At 41.1% G+C, this 21,240-nt stretch overlaps 1 protein-coding gene across 1 annotated transcript in view; it reads left to right on the top strand.

Annotated features, from left to right (window-relative positions):
* Window positions 1-21,240, top strand: part of astn2 (astrotactin 2) — a 441,429-nt gene that overhangs the window by 417,059 nt on the left and 3,130 nt on the right. Inside the window, exons 22-24 of the mRNA XM_078288520.1 lie at window positions 3,605-3,746; window positions 19,096-19,196; window positions 19,841-20,024. Coding sequence (XP_078144646.1) covers window positions 3,605-3,746; window positions 19,096-19,196; window positions 19,841-20,024 — 427 coding nt within the window. The remainder of the gene's footprint in view (window positions 1-3,604; window positions 3,747-19,095; window positions 19,197-19,840; window positions 20,025-21,240) is intronic.

Raw genomic sequence — 21,240 nt, 5'->3', positions numbered from 1 at the left:
CCATAGGAAAGAGGGCTGAGATAGGGCTAACGGGAACTGAGGCTGGGAAAGGAGGGGACAGGAGTAGTGGGAAGGACAGGTGGGGGTTGGGTGGGTACATTAATACATAAGACAAAAGACTGTTTTGAAACTGTTTTTGAAATCATTGGAATAGTGGGCTGTTACATCAATTGTCTCAGAAAGCTGATTTTTTGACAGGAGACTGGGCAAAAGTCTTGAGATGGGATTTGGAAAAGGATGGAGTAGCAGGTCTCATTTTGCAGGGCAAAAATTGAAGGCTGACTTTGGGCCAGGGGTAAAGGTGGGGGTCACTTAGAACATGTGAGAATAAAGGGTGAGACTTGGGGTGAATGGGGGGCTGCATCTGGCAAGGTGTTTCAGTGCCAGTCACAGGAAGTTAAAGGTGTCAAGGTAGTTCACATAGGTAGTAAAAATGTGTGTCTGCTCGCTCTCTCTCTCTCTTTTCTTGTTAGGACGCATACTACTACTACTAAAAGCCCAGAGAGAGAAAGTGAGTCCGAGGAAAGAGGGAAAGGAAGTTATCATCTGGTATGTGGATTATGTATCCCGCAACCAGCTGATGTGAACATATCTGAAGACGATGTCACTTTTAGCTAGCCATGCATGCAGAAGTAGCAGCAGCAGAACTCCGGATGGAAGCAACCTGCCATATCGTCTCTTTCTCTTTGTCTCTCTTGCCCTTTCTGTCCCTTTTACTCTCCTTTTTTTTTATTTCGCGAAGGTCTCCTGTGAAATGTGGATACTGTACTGTCCATGTGTGTGTGTGTGTGCATCTGTCTGTTGTGTATGGGCTACATCTTTATTATGGAAGATGTGAGTGATGCGACCCAGCAATGCGCAGTATCTTATATGTTAGAGTGAGTAAGTGGGCAGCCATGGGTGGGCATGCTCCCTATGCAATGGGAGCATGAGTCGGTCTGTCTGGCTTTGGACTTTTGCAAGTCTGGATTATGTGATAATTACATACATCAACTCACCCCCACTGACGAACCCACAAGCGGTTGCTCCTGGACTGTACTAAGTCACGCATCAGCCCACTGATTTATTCTGATTATCAAAACATACATAGACATCATTCCTCTCCCTGACCACATCCAGAAACATAAAACTTCAGACCTCTCTCCCTCCTTCTTCCCTTCCCCTCTCGTTTCTTTCTCTTTATCTCTCACTCTTTTTTTCTCTCCTTCCCTCCCTTTCACTCCCCCTTTGTCCATGCTGTATTTGGAGCTGTCTCTTTCTACTTTTAGCCTTTGTGAAGTAGCAGAAATCTGGCATGCACTGGGCATTCCTCTCATAGTTGCTTGCAATGAAAGGTGGGGGGAAAGACTTGAAAGGCATACTGGGGGCAGGCCGAATCAGGTCAACAGTCAATCTTAAATAGATCATTACCAATTGTTTATGCAAAAGATTAAGTAGTCTGCTAGGGATAATTTATTGTTCCACCAATTTTTGGTGTGTTAACATACTTGGCCTCCCTAAATACACTAACTGCAAGGAAAACAAGAGAATGGAACATTTCCGCATGCCCGTGCTTTTCAACTGATGAACTGAAAGAAGACTAATGGAAAAAATCCCCATTGTCTCTTGTCAACATTCTATGTGCTATATACATATTTATGCCATTTTGAATTAACCTTGCAAAACTTTGTCCTGATCCTTACCTCACATCCCTAGCTAACACAAAACAGGTGGCCCCAATGAAAGACAGACAAATGGAAAAAAGAAAAACAAATGGCAGAAACAAAAAAATAATTAAAAAGTTAGAAGGCAAGCAAATGAAGTGCAGATCTGTTCCATGAATTGTAATGCGGTAGCTCGGCAATATGTGGCCCAAGGCCACACATACGGTGGACTCATAATGGGCAGATGTTTATTTAAATCCCTCTCCTGGATTGGAGGACAGTGCAGCTCCTCCACTGCCAGATCAAAGAGATTCACTTTGGCCCTGCTAAGACAATATGGCTTTCCTCAAATATGTTATACAGTGTAACTTATCCCACTTCTGTTAAAAATGCTCAAACATGTAAAACCTCTGGCATGAATTTCCTCAGACAGACTAAGAGGATCTGTCCGGTTAAGAAAGAGACAGTGCATCGCTGTTGCACCCTGTCAGTACAGGTGTGATGAAAGTTTTCTTGCAAGTACAGGTTTCCATTAGGCTATGCAAATAATTATGAGAACCTTTGAAGCAGAGGAATGCATTGTTGTATGTATACAATGATTGAGCTTGAGTCAACATGTTCTCCCATGTTATTTTTCATTTTGAGTAAGGATTCATCCAGAGATTATCAAAATACATATAAGCTCTGTGTGCAGGTGGTCTTGGAGAGAATGGGAGAATGAAAGCATGGAAGATTGTGATGATGTAAGTTGTTTATAGTGAATGCAAACAAATGAAAATCCCAACTTGAAATGTATTGCATAAACATATTCCTTCATCAGCATCCATAGGATATTTGTAGGATATTCTGACAAAAACATTCAGATTACAAATTAAGAGTAGGCCATATTAAGAAGCACTTTTGCAATCCTAAACAGGTTTAACACCAGAATAAATGAATCCAATTTGAGATTCATGTTTAGAGAGGGAAAACCTTCGAAAGAGCAACCCTGGAACTAGGAACTCAGCGGTGCAGGAATGTGTTTGAGGGAAACCTCCTATACACAGAGCTCTTTCTGTGAAAAGGTCAAATCATTCATTCGTGCAGTTCTTTTTCCTCTCTTCTGCAACCTTTTCTTACCATCCCCTTGTGCCCTACCAGCCAGACTTACTCCCTGTGTTTATAAGTTGGCCCATGTATCATAAGCTAAAACTAAGCTGCCCTTTACCTCCTGTAGAAATAGTTGGAAATCCAACCGTTTGAGAGCTTTTAAACTGTTTTGACAGCTCCCTCTTTTTTCCATCACCCCCACGAGCACTGGAAACTGGTGTTGTGTGTGTGTCTAAATGAACAAGTGTGTGTCGCTTGCCTTTCCCGTAAGCTGACATGAAAGATATTTCACAACTTGTGAAGTGGTGTTTTGTGAGACGCCAGGGTGCTCAGTGAGATATCATTGTAACAGTACCATGTGCCCATAAAGGAAAGAAATCCTGTTTTCTTACAGTTCTATAATGTACCGTGTAGGGGCTCCTGCCAGAAAAAAGTCATATTTAATTTTGCCTTGGGCTCGGTGCTGTCGAAATGGCTCCCACTGGACCGAGCAGAGGTGAAACTCAGAATGGCTCACAACACAAGAGTCAAATGGCACAATCATTGGTGGAGAGAGAGGCTCTCCTCTAAAAAATATAGAAATTCATTCATGACTGTGCCTGTTTTTTTGTGTTTTGTTTTGTTCTTTTTTTGTTTGTTTTATGTTGAAACATGAGGCGTGTGAAGCAAGGACATCTTGGCATTGGACTTTTAAGAACAGAAGGTGAAAGTTAAAGTTGAAAGACAAGTTCCCCTTCTTTCTATTTTTTTGGCATAATGTATGCTAAGTGTTAAACAGTAAAGAGAACGGTTTACTGTACAGAAAATTAACTTTCTTTCTTTCTTTCTTTCTTTCTTTCTTTCTTTCTTTCCCCACCTATTCTCTATACCAGGTGAGGTCCTGAGCTTGGTGGATGACCTGTTCTCTGGTTTGGGTTCGTCCTGCGTCGTTGCGGGCAGGAGGAGTGGAGACCATCCCCACTCTGTACTGTACTCAGTGGTCTTCAAGTGCCTGGAACCCGACAGCCTCTACAAGTAAGCCTGCCCATATTCTTTCCCAAGTCCACAGTTTTCCGGTGCTGATTGATTAAGTGATTGTTTGAGGCTGTTTATTTCTTCATGGTATGAATAAACATGAGGTCATAAATTGTGATGTGCTGTAGTAGTTGGTGCAGAAATAATAAAGTAAAGGGAAGTTAAAGGAATGATTGAAGGCAATATTGGGTGGATTTTTCAAGGTTCTTGCTTAGGTCTGGAAAGTATTCATGGTTTAAGTTTCCTTTAACCATGACTTTCATTATTTCCAGGTCTAAATGGAAATTCATAGAAAATGGTAATTCAAATTATGGAAAGTTATGTTTCCAAATGTGTGTTTTAATTAGGGTATATACTATATATTAACGAGACAAAACCATTTCTATATTTTGTGATAAAAAGTAATCATTGTCAGCTTAGATTGTACCGTTGATTCTAACGCTGAGCTTGTGTGCATTTTTACTGTTTGAATGGAAGCAAAGAAGACAAAGCTGTTGTTTGAGAACATTTTTATCCAACCATACACAGTCACACACATGAACCTGACATTGGCACTGGGGAACTGTACGTTTCTGGAGAGCTGGCTTAGTGACCCTAGATGTGGAAGTTGGTCGTCGAGGGATGCTAAGACAGACCAAAGGGCAAGTCATGGAAGAAGACATTTAATATATTCAACTTGGGAGAGGCAGCAATCTAGAGCCACATGGAGGGGAAGAAACATGATTCATTATTCAAGTTGACTTGAGGCACAGCATAACGTCATACTACACCAAGCCATCTGCATCTAACGGTGCTACCAACTCCACTGCAGCGACTGATGACGGATAAGATGTTAGCTAATGCTTTTTATAGGGAGATGAGATGACAGGCTAGCCAGCAGAAAAATTGGAGCAGCTCTTGTTGGTTAACACAGATTAATATTAGTAATATTGGCAAAAATACCGTCAAAAGAATAATGAAATGCATGTTATAGCTTAGCTGAAGGATCATTACGATTGTTTTAAAGCTAATGTTACTATTACTCTATTTTTCTGACAACTGGCATGGCATTGATTGAGTCCAACCAAATCTCATCACTTGGGCCAGCCAGCTCTGCTGCTTCACCTGCTGTTGGCGCTTGAGTTGGTTGTAGTGGGGTGGCCACTTGGCCCTGTTATTTCCCTTTCAATACTAAAACATTTATACCATAGTCACATATGTCTGAAAATACATATCTTGCTCAAAACATGCTTTTATTCTCATTTCCTTCGACATACATGTGCAGATGACTTGTGCAAGAATCTATGAAGCAGCTGTGACACTGCAGGAATTCATAGAATTATACTGTCAATGCATGGGCCTTTAATTGGAAACTTTTTGACACACTGTTGAAAGATATTGAAGAGGTGATTGGATGCAGTCTTCTCAAAATGGGAAGTTGTGGACTACATATAATGCATAATGGATTTAAAGAAGGCAGCAGTGTAACCAGCTGGGACATTGAGCACATTTTAAACTAATTTCACTGGATTTTTAAAGACTCTCCAGCCAGACGAGAGGATTTCACAAAGGTAACAGACTCTTGAAGCACTGCCAACACAGGTGGCTGGAGAATGTGACAGTGCTTGAGAGGACCATTGAGATATGGCCACACATCCAAACTTATGTTTCAAGTGCCACTGTAGGCAAAGTGCTATAGTAAGTAAACAAATCATTCAAAACTGTCAAGCAAGCATGCACTGACCACCATTTCTTTCAATTACACGAGTGTCAACCATTCTTGGCTAAATATCAAATGAATGCGACCCTCTTGCCTTTTATTTCAAGCAATCTGTTCAACAATATAAAGCACTTACTTCAGAGATTTGTCACTGATGATGTCCTACAGAGAGTAAAAACACCTGCTATGTTGTTCACAGAGGACATATAGTGATCAAGCCAATGACAAAGATTCAGCTATGGTAAACATAGGCGTTGTGGCAAACAGACTTCTCAAAGTGATAAAGAAGGCCTCAGAAAGAGCATCTCTTAAAGTAAAAAAGAGACCAAGGAGTTCCTTGTCACAGTTGTGGAAAAGCTGCTGGAAAAATATACCCTCTTAAGGTACTTGGCACCTCTAGTGCTGGACAAATCAATGACAGAAAATGTGACAGGATACTCAATTCAAGGGCTCTGTTCAGGAGAGTAAATCAAGCAAAGATACTTTTAAGTGTCCCATCGGTGACCACTCCAGACTGGATACCTTCTTTTGTGCACAGCTGCACAAGGTTTCAAGATCTTTGGAAAGTGGTCCAAAAGGTACGATTACTGTCTCACGGTCAAGCATCTATTGAAAGAGAATTACACAAACAAAAACATTGAAAATATCAATCACAACAGGCGATAGTGGAGCATATGCAAAACATGGGTGGAGTGGCTTAAGTTGCCATAACAGAAGAGCTCATTCATTCTGCTGGCATGGTAAGACAGAGGTATCATAGGGTGCGCTCCAAAAGTCTGTGTCGGTGCGTCGCTTTGTGCCAAGTGGGTGTGGTTTCTACTCCATTTAAAGCTGTGGTCGTGCCACTCTCGCCTATCTGAAAGTTTGGCAAAGTCGGCGAGGGGTACAAATGCAAGCATGGATAGTGATGACAGGTAGGTAAACAACGTGAGTTCGCTGCACAGTTTGGTACCAAAACACAAGTGTTAGTATTCGTGTTTCCATTACTTTGTTTAGAAATAAGAAATGTTGCTGAATATTGAATTATAAGGCTGAAATGTTTTTACTTTGTCCTCTGCCATTGTCTATTGTTTACTATAGTGGAGATACCGCCAGCTGTCAGATTATGCTCCATTTAAACAATTTAGGCTACTACCATCCATGCAGCAATACATAGTAAGTGGCGCACTGGGTGAAGCGCTTCCTTCCACCCTTGTCGCAGCGTAATCAGCGGTGCACCGGCACAGGGTTTTGGAGCGCACCCATACTTACCTGGATGAGGAAAGAAAGAAGAGTGAAGACAAAACAGAATACACAAAAACAAATGGTTGTGTAGGAGGAGGATGATCAGCTGAAAACCAAGAAAAGAAAGCTAGACACCAACATCAAAGCTCTTCTAGAAACTCATCAGTAAACAAAGAAATATAAAATGAATTGAATTTCAGTGGGGAGGGTGATTGGGTTTTAGTTCATGGCACTTTGGTTTTACTAAGATTGGTTATTTTGATGATTTAGTATTTTCCCATTTTCCTTTAACCTGAAGCCTCCACATGAATGGTGTTTGTGCGTGTGCGTGTGTGTGTGTGTGTGCGTGTGTGTGTGTGTGTGTGTGTGTGTGTGTGTGTGTGTGTGCGTGGTGGAATGAGTGGTTTCTCAGGCTTAGATAACACTACCTCATGGAACTGTGTGTTAATTTGCCATTCTTTGGACAACATAATTTTAATGCTTTGTTTTTGTTCCACTTGAGGAGTGTAATGTATTTCATTTAGAATTGAAATTAATGACCCCATTTCCTTGTTCATTTGCTTTTAATACCTATTGTGTTAAATGGTTTCCCAGTGATCGTCTATGAGTGAAAAGTAATGGACTTGTCTAAATGTAGCATTCTTTTTCAAATGTACAATGGAGTTCCGGACACTAGCCTGATGGGGATATTTGACCACTACCTCATAACATTCCTATCAGATGGAACATTCAAATTATGGCCAGTGAGGGTAATGTGTCACTGTCTGGGCTGGTCAGGCAAAAAAACAGCTCCGGGCTCAAGGTTAACAAAAATTTCTATCCCCTCTACACAACATGATGCCGCAATAAATTAAGTCCTATTGAGCAACTTGGTCCTTTATTGGTTTGTCTTGGATAAGTTTCTATAGAAACCATTTTCTGTAAGAGTCTTTTTTAAAGATGCTATAGGTATCATTTTTAAACATCAATATATCATTGTTAAATTAATTGTGATACTCTGCCCATTCCTAATGTCACTCTGGGTGCGCTTGTTTTGAAGAGCAAGAAGGATAACAGCCGATCAAATTATTTAATTAATATTTAACTAATAAACTCTAATAGCCTCAGATTTTTTTGTGCAGCAAGAAATCCCCAGCATCCCTTTTCCTGTTTTGTTGCCGCAAAGCAATATCCCCTCATGCCACATAGCAATCCAGGAGACTTCAATAATAAAATATACAATGCAGTGTAGAGGCTGTTAGAGGCTGCCAATCTTCTCTAATTAGGCCAGCAAAAGTCTGGAATTGTGACATGGAAAATGACCATTCAAATAAACTTTTCACATGTAAGTGTATGTCCTAGTCACCTATTCTGTGATATTGTTCTTTGTATTGACTCGCAATTTATTGCAACCCAATTGACTTCATCTCTCTTCTGACCACATTTTTATAAGTTCAGTATTTCCCATTACCATAAAAAGACTTTTATTAAGCGTTATGTTGTGGCCATGTTTGCATCTTTCCTAAACAACGATGACTGGGCAAATATCAGTAATACCACATCCTCCCCTGGGTGTCTACAATTCCCACTGCAAATGTTATTTTGTTTTAGGGGGTTGCATTTTGTTACCCACTCCTGAACACAGCTGGGTCGAGTTAACCAGGGAGCCATATTTGGTTCTCACCATGGTGGAAGTGGTGGATGCTGCTGTTCTCTTTTGTTCTCTTTGGTCATGAGGTCTTTTGCTGCAGCGGAAAACATGATCACTGCAAATAAGCAGGATCACTGTCAAAAGGCAGTATTTGTCAGAATCAGGAGGCTCTGACCAGTATGTCTGCTTAGAGTTTTGGGGTAGTTAGCTAACAGACCACCCTAGCCTGAGGTTATATGGTCATTACATGTGGTCATAGCCATTGTGGTCATCACCCTAACACATCATGCATTTACAGAACTAAGCCAAACTGTCACAGTGTGAAATGAGGAGGCCAGTCTGCTTGCCCTGGCTGATTTTGGGTTTATTAGTGAATGGGAATACTCCATTGGTTATGACAACTGGTCATAAGGATACCGCATCATGCCCGATGTTCTCCCAACCCTAATCGAACCATGATTAAATGAAGTGTGGATGAGGTATAATTCATGTCTTATATTTTGTATCATGATTCAATCAACAAAAATTTAAAAGACTTGCAGATGTTCTTTGACCTTGGTTTTGCTTACTAAAGGGTACATTTAATGTCATTCTAAGTAGGCCTATCACTATAAAGTAAAATGCCTATTAGTAAGGAAGTGGAGAAATGGAATGAAAACAGCTGAGTCCACACAGACGTTGACTCCTGAATGTTCCATAAGTGGCCCTGCCAGCGATGCTTATACACTGCTCAGCCTCCGGTAGCTCAAAGCTCTGCTTGAGCATGCCTTTATGAATCCATATATCATCACAGTTGGATACTTATATGTTAAGCTGTTAAGAGGGACATTTCAGACTGGCAATAAATTTGTCTTCAGAGGCCTAGAAGACTGTGTTTTCTTCCCAGGGGGCGTTGCTGTGATGTGCATTTGATATAAGCACTTTATTCTTCTTAAATGTTTACCTCCCTCTACAGCTTGAAATAAAGTTGCAAGAGCAGCTACATGGGGTGAAACAGGCAGGCCCCAGATGTTGGTGGGGGATGCTGTCATCGGATGCACGGAACCCACTGTTTTCTTCCCTTAGCTTTTCCAACTAGTGTTCAGTGTTCTCTGTTCATGATCATCTTGCTGTTTGTTGACCTTGGTTTGTTTTGGGAAGCCGATCATTGCACCTCTGGAAGAAACAGCCAGGCTTTAACCTTTGAGGGATGGTAGGGGGAATAACCTTTTTGGCCTGTCATACAAGGTGAGACGAGGTATCCAAATTCTATCCTGTCTGTTTTTCAACACTGAAGCTATGCCCAGAGGCAGACAGTTTGCTATCCTGTGAAACTTGCACTTACAAAAACCTGTGCAAGAGCCTAACTGCTAACTGTGTAGCAGTGTTATCTCTGTTTAGGCAGCCCCCACAGTCTTCTTGTTCCCAGATAAGAGTACAATTTACGTCGGAATTACGTCGGAGGGCTCACCTCTGTGCAGCCAACTCTGCTTGTCTTAATCAGAAGCCCGATAAGACTTCCACTGGCATTGGCTTTACACTTGATCATTGCAAGGTTGCCAGGGCCCTAATGTTCCCTTGCAAACTGAAAATGCTTTTGGCTCTATTCTGTGTGTCATGCCCTATTTCAAAAGCTGGATTTTGAGGAGGTTATCAGCATTTACCAATATACAGGATATGATGTAACAATCCCTTGTGCCATAATCCAGGGCGTGCATTCATATAAAAGCTCAATTCAGACGGTAAAATAGGGTGCACTAAACCATAAATAGTTACCGTAGAGAACCTCAGGCTACACTGTCAAATATTTGTAGGACCATCAGATAGACAGCACCAGTCACTACCCATCTAATCTAGATGGTACAGTGTTGAGTCTGTGCATGTGGGCATGTCATTGGGGCTATCAAGAGGGTGTCTTCCTCCACCAATGTTTTGTTAAATTAGGCCCACAACACCTCCAGAAGGCTCAACAGTTCTGACATCCCAGGGCCAACCCCCTCCACACATGCTCAACACCAAATACAGCTATAGTCACCTATGCTACTCTACATTTAAATTTAGGCTTATCCTTAGTTCCATATTTTACCAAATGATTTAAAAACTCGCTATTGGTCTCAGCAATAAGCTAATGAGACAGCTTACCCTTTGTATTGAAACAGCCCACTCAGCAGCTCAGATAATGAATAGTAACAATAATTACAGGCTAAAGAGAGCAGCAAACATTCTACTAACAAACAACAGACCAGCAAGCACACTGCACCTAAACAATAGACCATAAATTACACTACTAAAAATATTAACTTGCCTGGTAGTCCTGACCTCTCTGTGCCCTCAGTGCCTCTAACCTCTAGCCTCCTGCCTTAGCTCCAGAATCTGCTGCTTGCCATGTAACATACACACTTCGCTGTAGTTCACCTGTGCTCACAGAGTGGGAGTCTGGCAGGTAGGGTTCTAGCACTTGTCCTCTATCTATCAGGAAGTTCAAGATCAACAAGCAGATTGATTGGGCAATGATAAGATGGGACAAAGATAAACAGGAACAGCAGCGTACAGAATGAGCATTAGTTCTTGTAAAGAGTTACACAGATAAAGAAAAATGTTTTGTTAGCACCATTACCTCTGAGACCCGGATCTACTAACATGGGCACACACAGCACAAAAACAAACGCAGGCACAATAAGTCTCGCATGCGCAAGATATTAACTAAGATTGGGCATGCAAATGAACACAGGTGCAAATAATTCACTAGAATTGCAAACCTGCATATATAACACTGGAGAAAGTCACGTAGAGCCCAATCGCTGTAGGCCTCCCCAGAGCATGTCTGGCAAGGAAGACCAAAGTTTTCTCCAGTAGAGCAAGAGCTGTTGGTTACACAGCAGAAAAGTCCTGGCTGCACATAAAATGTCACTCTGGGATGAAATAGCATGCAGTGTTTTTCCTCCAAGATCTTATTTTTTTTCCTTTTTCTTGCCATGAATGAGCACACTAAATAATGTAGTGTACGAGGCAATACAAAAGACAAAAATTGGTAATGGATTACTACAATAGAACTCCAGCAGAGCATTTGTTGTGAACAGGATGGGCCCACAGAATAAATTGAAGACAAAGTACAACAAAGCAAAAGGAGAAACAAGTACCTACAGTATGCTGTACAGTCCCACGGTGCTATTGTAGGAAAGTACCAACAGGGCATTGCACAGCAGAATCATGGCTGAAGTTTGAATGAAAGGAGGGAATGCTCATGTGGAGATGTCACATTATTTATATTAGCCTATAGCCTATGTATAATATATTATAGCATATGGAGGGGGGCTGCAGATGTAGCCTACACATTGAATAGCCGGGGGACTTGACATGGCATATACACAGGAATATTTACTTTTATTGCTTATGTAAACAGCTTCATCAAATTATTCTCATAACAGAGTAAGAGCTAGCCTGGTTCCAGACTGGCCCACTTTTCAGATTTTTTCAGAGTCTGGTGTTGCTCTAGTCAACAGCTTGTTCTACAGAAAAGCAACAATCGAGCCAATAAGCGCCTTTGCGGGGGGAACAAAATTTTGAACCGTTCGTGCAACGGTTTTGCTTCAATAATATTTGTTGAAATCACCCCCTTAAACAACATATTGTCTTTGAAAAACTTTACTTTTGTCAAAATCGACTGACATTCTTTGTGAAGTTGGTAAATACGCTGGTGGCCGGATACATCAGTCACTATGTCAGTCACTAGTGATTGGTTAGGGGAAAATCAACCCCCCTCCACACACAGAAAATGGCTAACTAGGAGGCAATCTCAGGCTGAATAATAGAGTGGTAATGAAATGGCCATTCAGTCTGAATAAGAGACTAAGTAAGAGCAATAATCACATTATTTGTTTGCATGTAATTGTAGCCAATGTAAAGTTGTTTAGTGAAATCCGACCATGAACCTATGTCCTGCTATAAACGTATATATATAATAATATATAATATAATAATATATAAACGTCTATTGGTTGGATTTTGCCGTGGTGACAACTAGTCTACGACGCCACATGTGTGCAAATGAATTACTTTGCACGCCTGTGGGTTATGATGACATTGGTTAACAGTTTGAGGTTGACATTGACGTCAATGGCAAATGCTGTCAATTTGTCAACACTGAAGTTATCAACTTGACAACTAACCCTAACCCGCCCTGAAAGTATGTATATGTCTCAGTAACAACTGTGACGTACTGAAATAAATCACAAATGACAGTAATGTCATCGACTGTACTAACAATAAAATGCATCCCCCCTCATATTTACCTTGGAATGTTGAAAGGCTCAGGATTAATGACTCAACGAAAGGACTTTATCAGCAGAACAACTCTAAACTAACAGTAGAACGACCAATTAGATGATTCCTGTGGGATCATGTGTGAAAATTCATAGTTAAAGTTTAATAATTGAACTTTTACTTTGTTTTCATTGATTGTATACAAGTAAAAAATCAACACAACAAAAGATATATAAACGTACTATTCACTATATAAACGTACTGTTCATTTTATAACCGTACTGTACACCATGACGCAGGTTCCTTGTCACTCGTTTCAGGGAGTGAAATGTCGGATGACTGACTGATTGACTGACCTGACTTTGCTGTCCCTAGCCCATGAGGGGGAGCACAAACACGGTAGTTGGTAGGGTAGTTGTGCTAACAAAGACACCGTCTCCTCCCTCCAACCTGTAGTATGTGTGTGTGAGTGGCAGAGTCAATATGCCAGTAAGTGAACCACCGACAGCCCAGATCAATTGGTACTTTAATAAGATTCACTATAATCAAAGAAAAAACAATAATGCATTGAACAACAGTTTGTGTGGACACGTATGGACATAGTATTGCGGATATATGAGTGTGCAGGCATGTGTGTGTGGGGGGGTATATTTACGTTCAAGTATACTACATATATGTATGTGTATGCATGACTCTCCTGGGTGTTATATAGACCAAGTGAACAGGGCAATCTCATGGGCACAAAATGGTGAACATTGAGCTACATGAGAAAAGACAGGAAACAAAGCTTCTCTGCTTGGCACAAATAGAGGATGAATTAACATTGTTCAAAATACTGATTCCACCTCTGTGAGCTTGTCTCCCAAATCCTCCCCCCACAAGGTTTTGTTATTGGCTAAAGTAGTAGCCTGGAGGGAATCAATAAGAGTGTTAAGTTGGGTAATCATTTCCGTGGGAATGGGTAAGGGTTTTAAAAAAGTATCAAATGATATGGCCTCTGGGAGAGAGGGGAATTGGGGGTTCATATTATGGGCAAAACTGCAAGGTTGCAGTTATCTGAAAAAATGTGAATTTTGCAAAGTGAAAATTTCTCCAGTAGTTACTCCAGTAGTCCAATCAATTTAGGTCACTGTAGAAAGCCTTGTGTAACTTTAAAGCATTCCTTAAAGCTGGATACATTTTAGGATCAGAGTGAGAAAGCTTTGGGGACAAAAAGGTATGTATTGAAATAAATTTGGAAGGGTGTTGATTTTAACTGAATTAAGCCTTGCTGCCAGGGACAGTAAACCAATAACCAGTGAGCAAAGTCTTGTTTCACACTGGCAAACAAGAGGGTAAAATTACTCTCAAAAAGATCTTCAAACTTGGTCATGATATGAACCCCCAGATATGTAAATTTACCCTGTGCCACTTTGAAAGGCAGAGCATGCAATGGTTATTTATGGGCTGATCTTATGGGAAGATCTTACTCTTAGAGAAATTCATAATCCATGATGGAACCACATGAATTCAGACTGTCAAGGACAACAGGGACAGCCACGTTCAAATTGGATATATACAGAAGTAAATCATCAGCATACAGCAAGACCCTTTGCTCTGTATTAGTCCCAAATACCCCAGTGGGTCAGACCACAGTGCAATGGCAAGAGGCTGAATGGCCACTGCGAAGAACAAGGGGCTGAAAGGGCAGCTCTGCCTAGTCAACCACTGGAGGGGGAAATATTCTGAGTAAAGAAGCCGGAAGTTGTCAGAATGTTTTTACAAAACTCTCTTTTTCTAGGGTGTAGGAAAGATATCCCCACTCCATGCAGTCAAAGGACTTTTATGCATCTGGAAGAGACTGCTAATATTTGAAAAGGAAAGCCTGTTTTTAACGAACCCTGGTCCCTGTTTGATTGGGCAAGATGATGGAAGATAACACACTCTTGACTCATGCCTAGCAACTTGGTGAGCAATTTATAATCTGCAGGAGTGAGATAGAATGAAAGTGTGTATCCAGAAAGGCCATTTCTTTGAGGAGCATCCATTTTTCACAGGCTGGATTGTAGCACATATTCAAATTGGACATCATCATGAGAGTAAGAAAAAAATATTAGGCCCTGTTTTGTTTGCAACATGATTTTAAGGTTGCGTAATTCTTTAAAAGGAAAACAATAGTTAGGCTATAAATAAGAGATGATGTTTGGTAAATATAAGCAATATTATCTACTATTTATTGACATAACTAACCAATGACAGCAAAAGATGTCTACCTCCCACGTCTTTGATTGCAGAGGTGTGTGGTGCCTCAGGGGAGCTCAGCTTAGAGACCAGTACATGCTGCAAGGGTGGAACCGCTGATGCCGTGGGATAGGCGTTAGCAGAAAGGACCTCAGTTGCCAGTTTGAAAGGCTTAAGTATGTCAAAGGTAACCACTACCACAGCTGCCCGTTGCTTGGACGCATGACATATCATGTCATACGTTGTGTTCCACCCGGTGATGCAATCATTGATCAGTTTCTCCCTTTTTAATCCAAGAAACTGCTCTTTCTCTTCTAGCAGGCAGCCGTCTGTTGGGGATCTTCCAAAGTGAACTGCTGTCTTCTTTAGTTTGAAATGTCCATATCATTGGCTCTCACCTCCAGACCCTCCAGGTTCAATGTATGGGCCAAACAAGGCATGTTAACAAGCCCTAAGTGATGTACAGTGTTCATATAGTGTATTGTCAGTGGTGATAGCAGTGATCGCCTCATAGGAGATGTCGAAGTTATGCAAAATGCTGGTGATGCTGTCCACCATGTGATCCTCTGTATTGCTCCCTCTCAGCTCCTTAGTGCACAACACATAGTCCTTGAGCTCTCACGAATCTGAGACATGAGCTCTAACAGTCACATAAGCATCTGTTGCCAAAGAGGTCCATCCATCAGTTGTTAGAGAGATGGTTTTATCCCTCAATATGGTCCGTATATTGTCATGAGTGGTGTACAGCTTTACTATGTTCTTGGAGATTGTGGTCCGGCTTGGAATTTTACATCCAGGCTCCATCTCTTTCACTAGATCCTTAAACTCTTCTCCCTCAATAATGCCAATGAGTCACATATCTCTGCATATGAATCTTGTCATGTTATTGGTTATGACCTGTTTACAAGCTTCTGGCAATGGTCCTCACTTATGGATGGATTGTTCTGCGATGTGTTAATGTGAAATGCCATTCAAAATACTGTTACTACACTAAGAAAAATGATGACACTGTGGAGTTCCCAGAAATATCCGGTACACAACTGTGACACTATTTCATTTATTATGGGGTTATTATGGGTAAACAATTCCTGCACACTATCTACTGTATACTTGCAATACTTTATTTCAATGTGGCGATTTATTATGGGGTGAAATCAGAGGACTTTTGTAATGTGTTATTGTCATTATTACCAAATCACACTTATTTAGCTGTGGACTCTGGACAAGTTTGCTGCCAATCGGACCTGAAGAGTTCGATCAAAGTCATGAACGAGTTTTTGTGGCTGCCACAAATTCTTCAAACACTCAGGAATGATATTCTCCTTGGCTTTGATTGATTTGTGGAGTGGCTCAACTGATGTAGGTCCAAATGCTGATGTCATGGAAAAGGCATCCCCTGCTGCCCTGGCTTCTCTCAGCATGCCAAAAATACTGCCCTAATTGATTCTCTCTTGCTGTCTCTCTCTCTCTCTCTCTCTCTCTCTCTCTCTCTCTCTCTCTCTCTCTCTCTCTCTCTCTCTCTCTCTCTCTCTCTTTCTCTCTTGTTCTCCATCTCTCTTTCTTGCTCTCTCGCTCTCTCTCTCCCTTTCTCTTTCCTTTTCTCTCGCTCTGTCTGTCTCTAGCTCTCTATCTTGCCATCTCCCATTTATCCATCTCTCTGCTGTCTCATTAAATTAGAGGACAATGGTTACTTTAATGGTAACATTGTTAATTTACACAAACATTAATCCGCCATTTGTCCACTTCATTGTTTGCTGAGCTTTCAAAACTATGGCACACAGACAAAACCAATCCACTTCCAAACAATTTGGGTGCAGCCAGACAGCCTTGGAATAGACAAGAGAGAGAGACACAGAGAGAGAGAAAGGGAATTGGAGTGAGGGATAGACAGATCTGAGCTGTATGCAAGCAATGTGGATAGAGAGAGAAAGATGGAGAGACAAAGGAAAGTGTGTGCATGTGTGTGTGTGTGTGTGTGTTTTTGTGTGTGTGTGTGTGTGTGTGTGTGTGTGTGTGTGTGTGGGTGGGTGGGTATGGTAGTGGTTGTGTGTGTTTTGCCAATTCTGTTACTTGATGTTTTGACATTCTCATGGCAGGCCAGACCGCGGCTGGTTCCTTTGTTCTCCCAGGCGATCCTTATCATCACTGAGTGCCAGTAGTGAGCTCAGACACCACAGACTCTGTGTATCCACCGCTCCATTCAGCCCCCCTCGGTGCCTGTATGTGTCTGTACCTGAGTCTGTGTCTGTGAATAGGATAAGAACTTCATCAACAGTTGTCATCTGAGTGAGCATAGAGTGAACACAGTGGGATTGTACCCCTGGCCAAAGTACCTTTTTGTGGTCAGATCAAAACATCTGAAAAAAAAAAAAAAACATTTCCGAAATATCTTTTCTGTTGAGGTCTCATTTTCTCACATAATGAGCACTTTTTCCCTCTTTTAACCATACTAAATGCAGATCTCCACATTTCAGTCTTTGAGAGGCTTAATCTCAGAACAGAAACGGCTTTAATACATAATAGTGGTATAATTAGGGGCTGTGGAAGGAAAAAGTACCTGTCATTGATGCCAACCATTTAAACAACCAAAAACAGCAATAATGGGCTGGCAGGCTCACGTCTGGGGTCCCAAACTAAACTCTAACAAATTGCCCTGATAAATATCCCGCCTCCTCCTTCTGCTCCCCTCCCCTCTTCCACCTCACTTTATCCATCTGCCAGTTATGTGGCCACATAATTTAAACAATGTGACTGTTATATGCCGGCATTGTTTTGCTGGGCAAAGGAGCCAGCGAGGCCCCTGCATCTTTTGTGAGGTTCTTGGGGAATACCGCATCCACCCTGCTGAATAACAAGACCAGACAAACTATGTGAGCAATGTCCAAACAGGCCATATTACAAACAAAACAATCACTCGACATCATTGGAACAAGCTCCCAAAAGGCAGAGCAAAAATAAGATGCTTTAGAAAGAAAAGAAGCATAGTTTTGTGAAAGAGCAAAGAAAAATTAAATCTGTTTATTCTTTTGATTTTTTTTTTCCCCATTATTTTGCATTGGAATGCCATGAAAAATATCCACATTCCCTCTCAATTATTCATTTTGTGTCACTGGTTTTTGTAGTTCACTTCATGGCTATTTGATGTTTTACAGTTGTAACTGTGTGGAAATGCTGCTGCGATCTTACTCATGGAAGGACCTTGATGTCTGAATGTCTGCTATCTTTGGCCATCCTCCCTCCTTTTTAGGTTCAGTATGACCAGTTCCTACTTTTACTTGTGCCTAAGTGTACATATTGGCATTTTCAAAAGGACATGTAAAGGTCACTTGTTTTCCATTCAGAACTGTCTGGCCCTACATTACTTCAAATGCGTTGCATTTTCTCAATGTATCTCATCTTCCATGAGAATGTCTTGACCCCTTCACCATGGTATCTTATCTGGGTATTGAGTGGTCCTGGAATCTTTCGTGGAACCCAAAAAATCTGATGTTTGACATTTTCAAAGAGAGGAACTTTGTCCTTATAGAGTCCTTAGAGTCAGGCCAGTTGCCCCTCTCCTACTCTTCCCTCTTACCTCGTGTTACTGGCTGGACCCATTTTCAGAAACAATTAAATCCCAGAATCCTTGGTTCCCTTGTTCACAAGACATTCTCTGAGTGAGGGCTTTATTCAAAGGAGGTTCAGCTGCTGTCAATAGTAGCTCATAAAAACTGCATGTTTAGTATAAAGAGTGGCTGCACTGTGTTCAGCATGCAACAAGTTGTAAATGGATGTTTGGATGTGATTGAGCAGGGTGACAAAATGTTTCCTTTATTCCCGATCTGTTTTGCCTTTTGTTGGTCCTATATTTTCATGACATGGTGGATGATAGAGGACATTGTGTATTTTATTGGCTGATTCTATTGACTTTATTGCCTCTTAAAGATCATACTTGTCAAGGCATGTCATGTTTTCTTTTCTCGTTTTCCCTCTTCTCTCTATCCCTATTCCTCCATGCATAATGTCTTTATCGCATTGTCTGTACTCCACCTTTTTTAGCGTTTACGTAACCAAGCCAGTTGGCTTATTTACAGCTATAGACTCAATGCAGTGAGGAGTGAGGGTTACATACCCACATACTACACAGTCTTGTATTTTGGCTCCCGCACTAAGCAGCTCTACCAGAGTAGTTAGAGGTTAAGTGTCTTGCTCGGTTGCTTGGTAATGGCTTTTAAGCAATGGTTTTTGAGCACTTCTTGCTCACTTCTGATGCCCAGACTTTCTTCCCTGGTCTAGAGACTATAATCACATTTACAATATTACTTATGTCACTGTTGCTTCTCTTTCTTACTCAGGTTTACTCTCTATGCAGTGGATAGCCGAGGCAGTCACTCTGAGTCAAGCTTTGTCTCGGTGCGGACATCCTGTCCGATGGTGGATGATAGCCGAGCAGAAGGTAGTTCCTGCCATCCCACTTTTTTTATCTACTGTTCTTTCTTGTACTTATTTTTTCTGTGTTCGTCTTTCACTTCCATCTTTCTTTCACATCTTTCACATATTTCATACATCAGTATTTACATCCATGGAGACTGAAAGACGTTCATCAGTGTTCTTATAGTACCATCAGTAATTATCTCTTCCTCTTTTTCATACACAATCATACACATCTCATGTTCATACACATTTTTCTCCTCTAATTGAAAGGCATGAAGCCTTTTGCAGAAGCATAAATACCTAATAAAAATTAAATTGAATATAATAATAAATATAATCTGAATGATAAATCTTGACCCAAACATGACAGGAAGATTAAGGAGGTTATCTATCTATCTATCTATCTATCTATCTATCTATCTATCTATCTATCTGTCTGTCTGTCTTACACACTCACACACGCATCTACTTGTACACACAAACGTTCATCTAATTGTAGTTTATTAATGTAGGTTGTGGTAAAAAGACAAACTGTAATTGTTTGTCCCCCATTTGTCACACACAACTATCTGCTCACTGACTCAACTCACTCTCCCCCTTTGTTCATTCCTTCCTTCCCTCACCCTCTCTCTCTCACTTACTCTCGTCTCTCTCACCCCCTTACAGAAATAGCAGACAAGGTGTACAACTTGTACAACGGCTACACCAGTGGAAAGGAGCAGCAGACGGCTTACAACACACTGATGGAGATCCCCCCTCCGCTGCTCTACCGAGTCCAGCACCACTACAATTCCCACTATGAGAAGTTCGGAGACTTTGTCTGGCGTAGTGAGGATGAGCTGGGCCCAAGGTGAGAAGATTTTGGAAATGTCGCTTCGGCTCTCAGTATTGTTGCCCCATTTTCTTGCCCTGCTGGGTATCACAGTTTTTTTGGCATCAGTGTCGCATTGATGTCATAGTGTTCATTGTGAGCATGTCATGACACAGGCACCTGAGCATCACCAGACAGAATGTTTCTGTGTTTTTTACAGGTGTTGCTTTCTCATTGGCTGACAGGCTGTGACACACACACACACACACACACACACACACACACACACTGCATATTGCCATAAAACCTATCGTGGTGAAGTTCGTTCCATTTAAGTACCATCTCATAAGGATAAAAAAATCTCATAAAAAAGCCACACGGAGTGGCCATATATTTTCATTTTTGTGTACTCAAGTTCATCCCATGTTTTTATTTCCTCTCGTTTACCTTTTTACTCATATTTATTTTTACTCAAATGGTGATTGGATGCAAGTGCTCAGTCTATAGATTACAACCTTGTTTCTGCAAAAACTTTTCAGTGCGAGCCAGTGTCTTTGGGCCTTTACAAAGGCAGCGCTGTTTGTGTATGGGATCAGAATATTCATTCATAAAACCCACCTCTCCAGTTCCCTGTGAAGTCCGGAGGCCCCCAGTAAATGGTAGAATGGATTTTAGGACATCAGGGACAGTTGCTCCAGTTCCCCCTTGGCACAACCGAAGGCTTCTTTGCCCACTCTGGAGCTGGAGAATGACCCGAGCACTTTCAGTAAATTTACATTTACAGTTCCGAGGGCCAAAGGGCATCGACCATAAACCAAACACTACACAGCACATGTTTCTAGTGATAATAAGTGTTGTTTTTTCAGTGACAATAATTTGGAAATGAGAAGTGTTGACTGGGATGTTGTTTGTTCACTCATAGAGCTGATATAGCTCTGGGGTGACTGTTCAAAACTAAAAGTGTTAAATTAACTAGTGATGATATTGCTGTATATCTATATATATATATTAGTCTATCAATCTATTGAGATATTATAAATAGGAAATATAGATATAGATTTATAACATATGGATATATATGTTTTGCTTTCAAAAATGTATTCCATTTATTTTTGGGATGGTTTTTATCCCATTGTCTCACAGTGCTTGGAGATGCTTAATATTCAAAGCTTTGGGCTTGAATACAGGTTGTGCTGATGATGTGCCACTAATGGCATTCATGTCATACCAGACATTTCATAACCTTATCAAGCCA

Source organism: Centroberyx gerrardi, chromosome 2, assembly GCF_048128805.1.
Source record: "Centroberyx gerrardi isolate f3 chromosome 2, fCenGer3.hap1.cur.20231027, whole genome shotgun sequence".
In the NCBI taxonomy this organism is placed as follows: Eukaryota; Metazoa; Chordata; class Actinopteri; order Beryciformes; family Berycidae; genus Centroberyx; species Centroberyx gerrardi.
The sequence above is the reverse complement of the archived record's forward strand: the minus strand, read 5'-3'. Positions and strand labels throughout refer to the sequence as shown.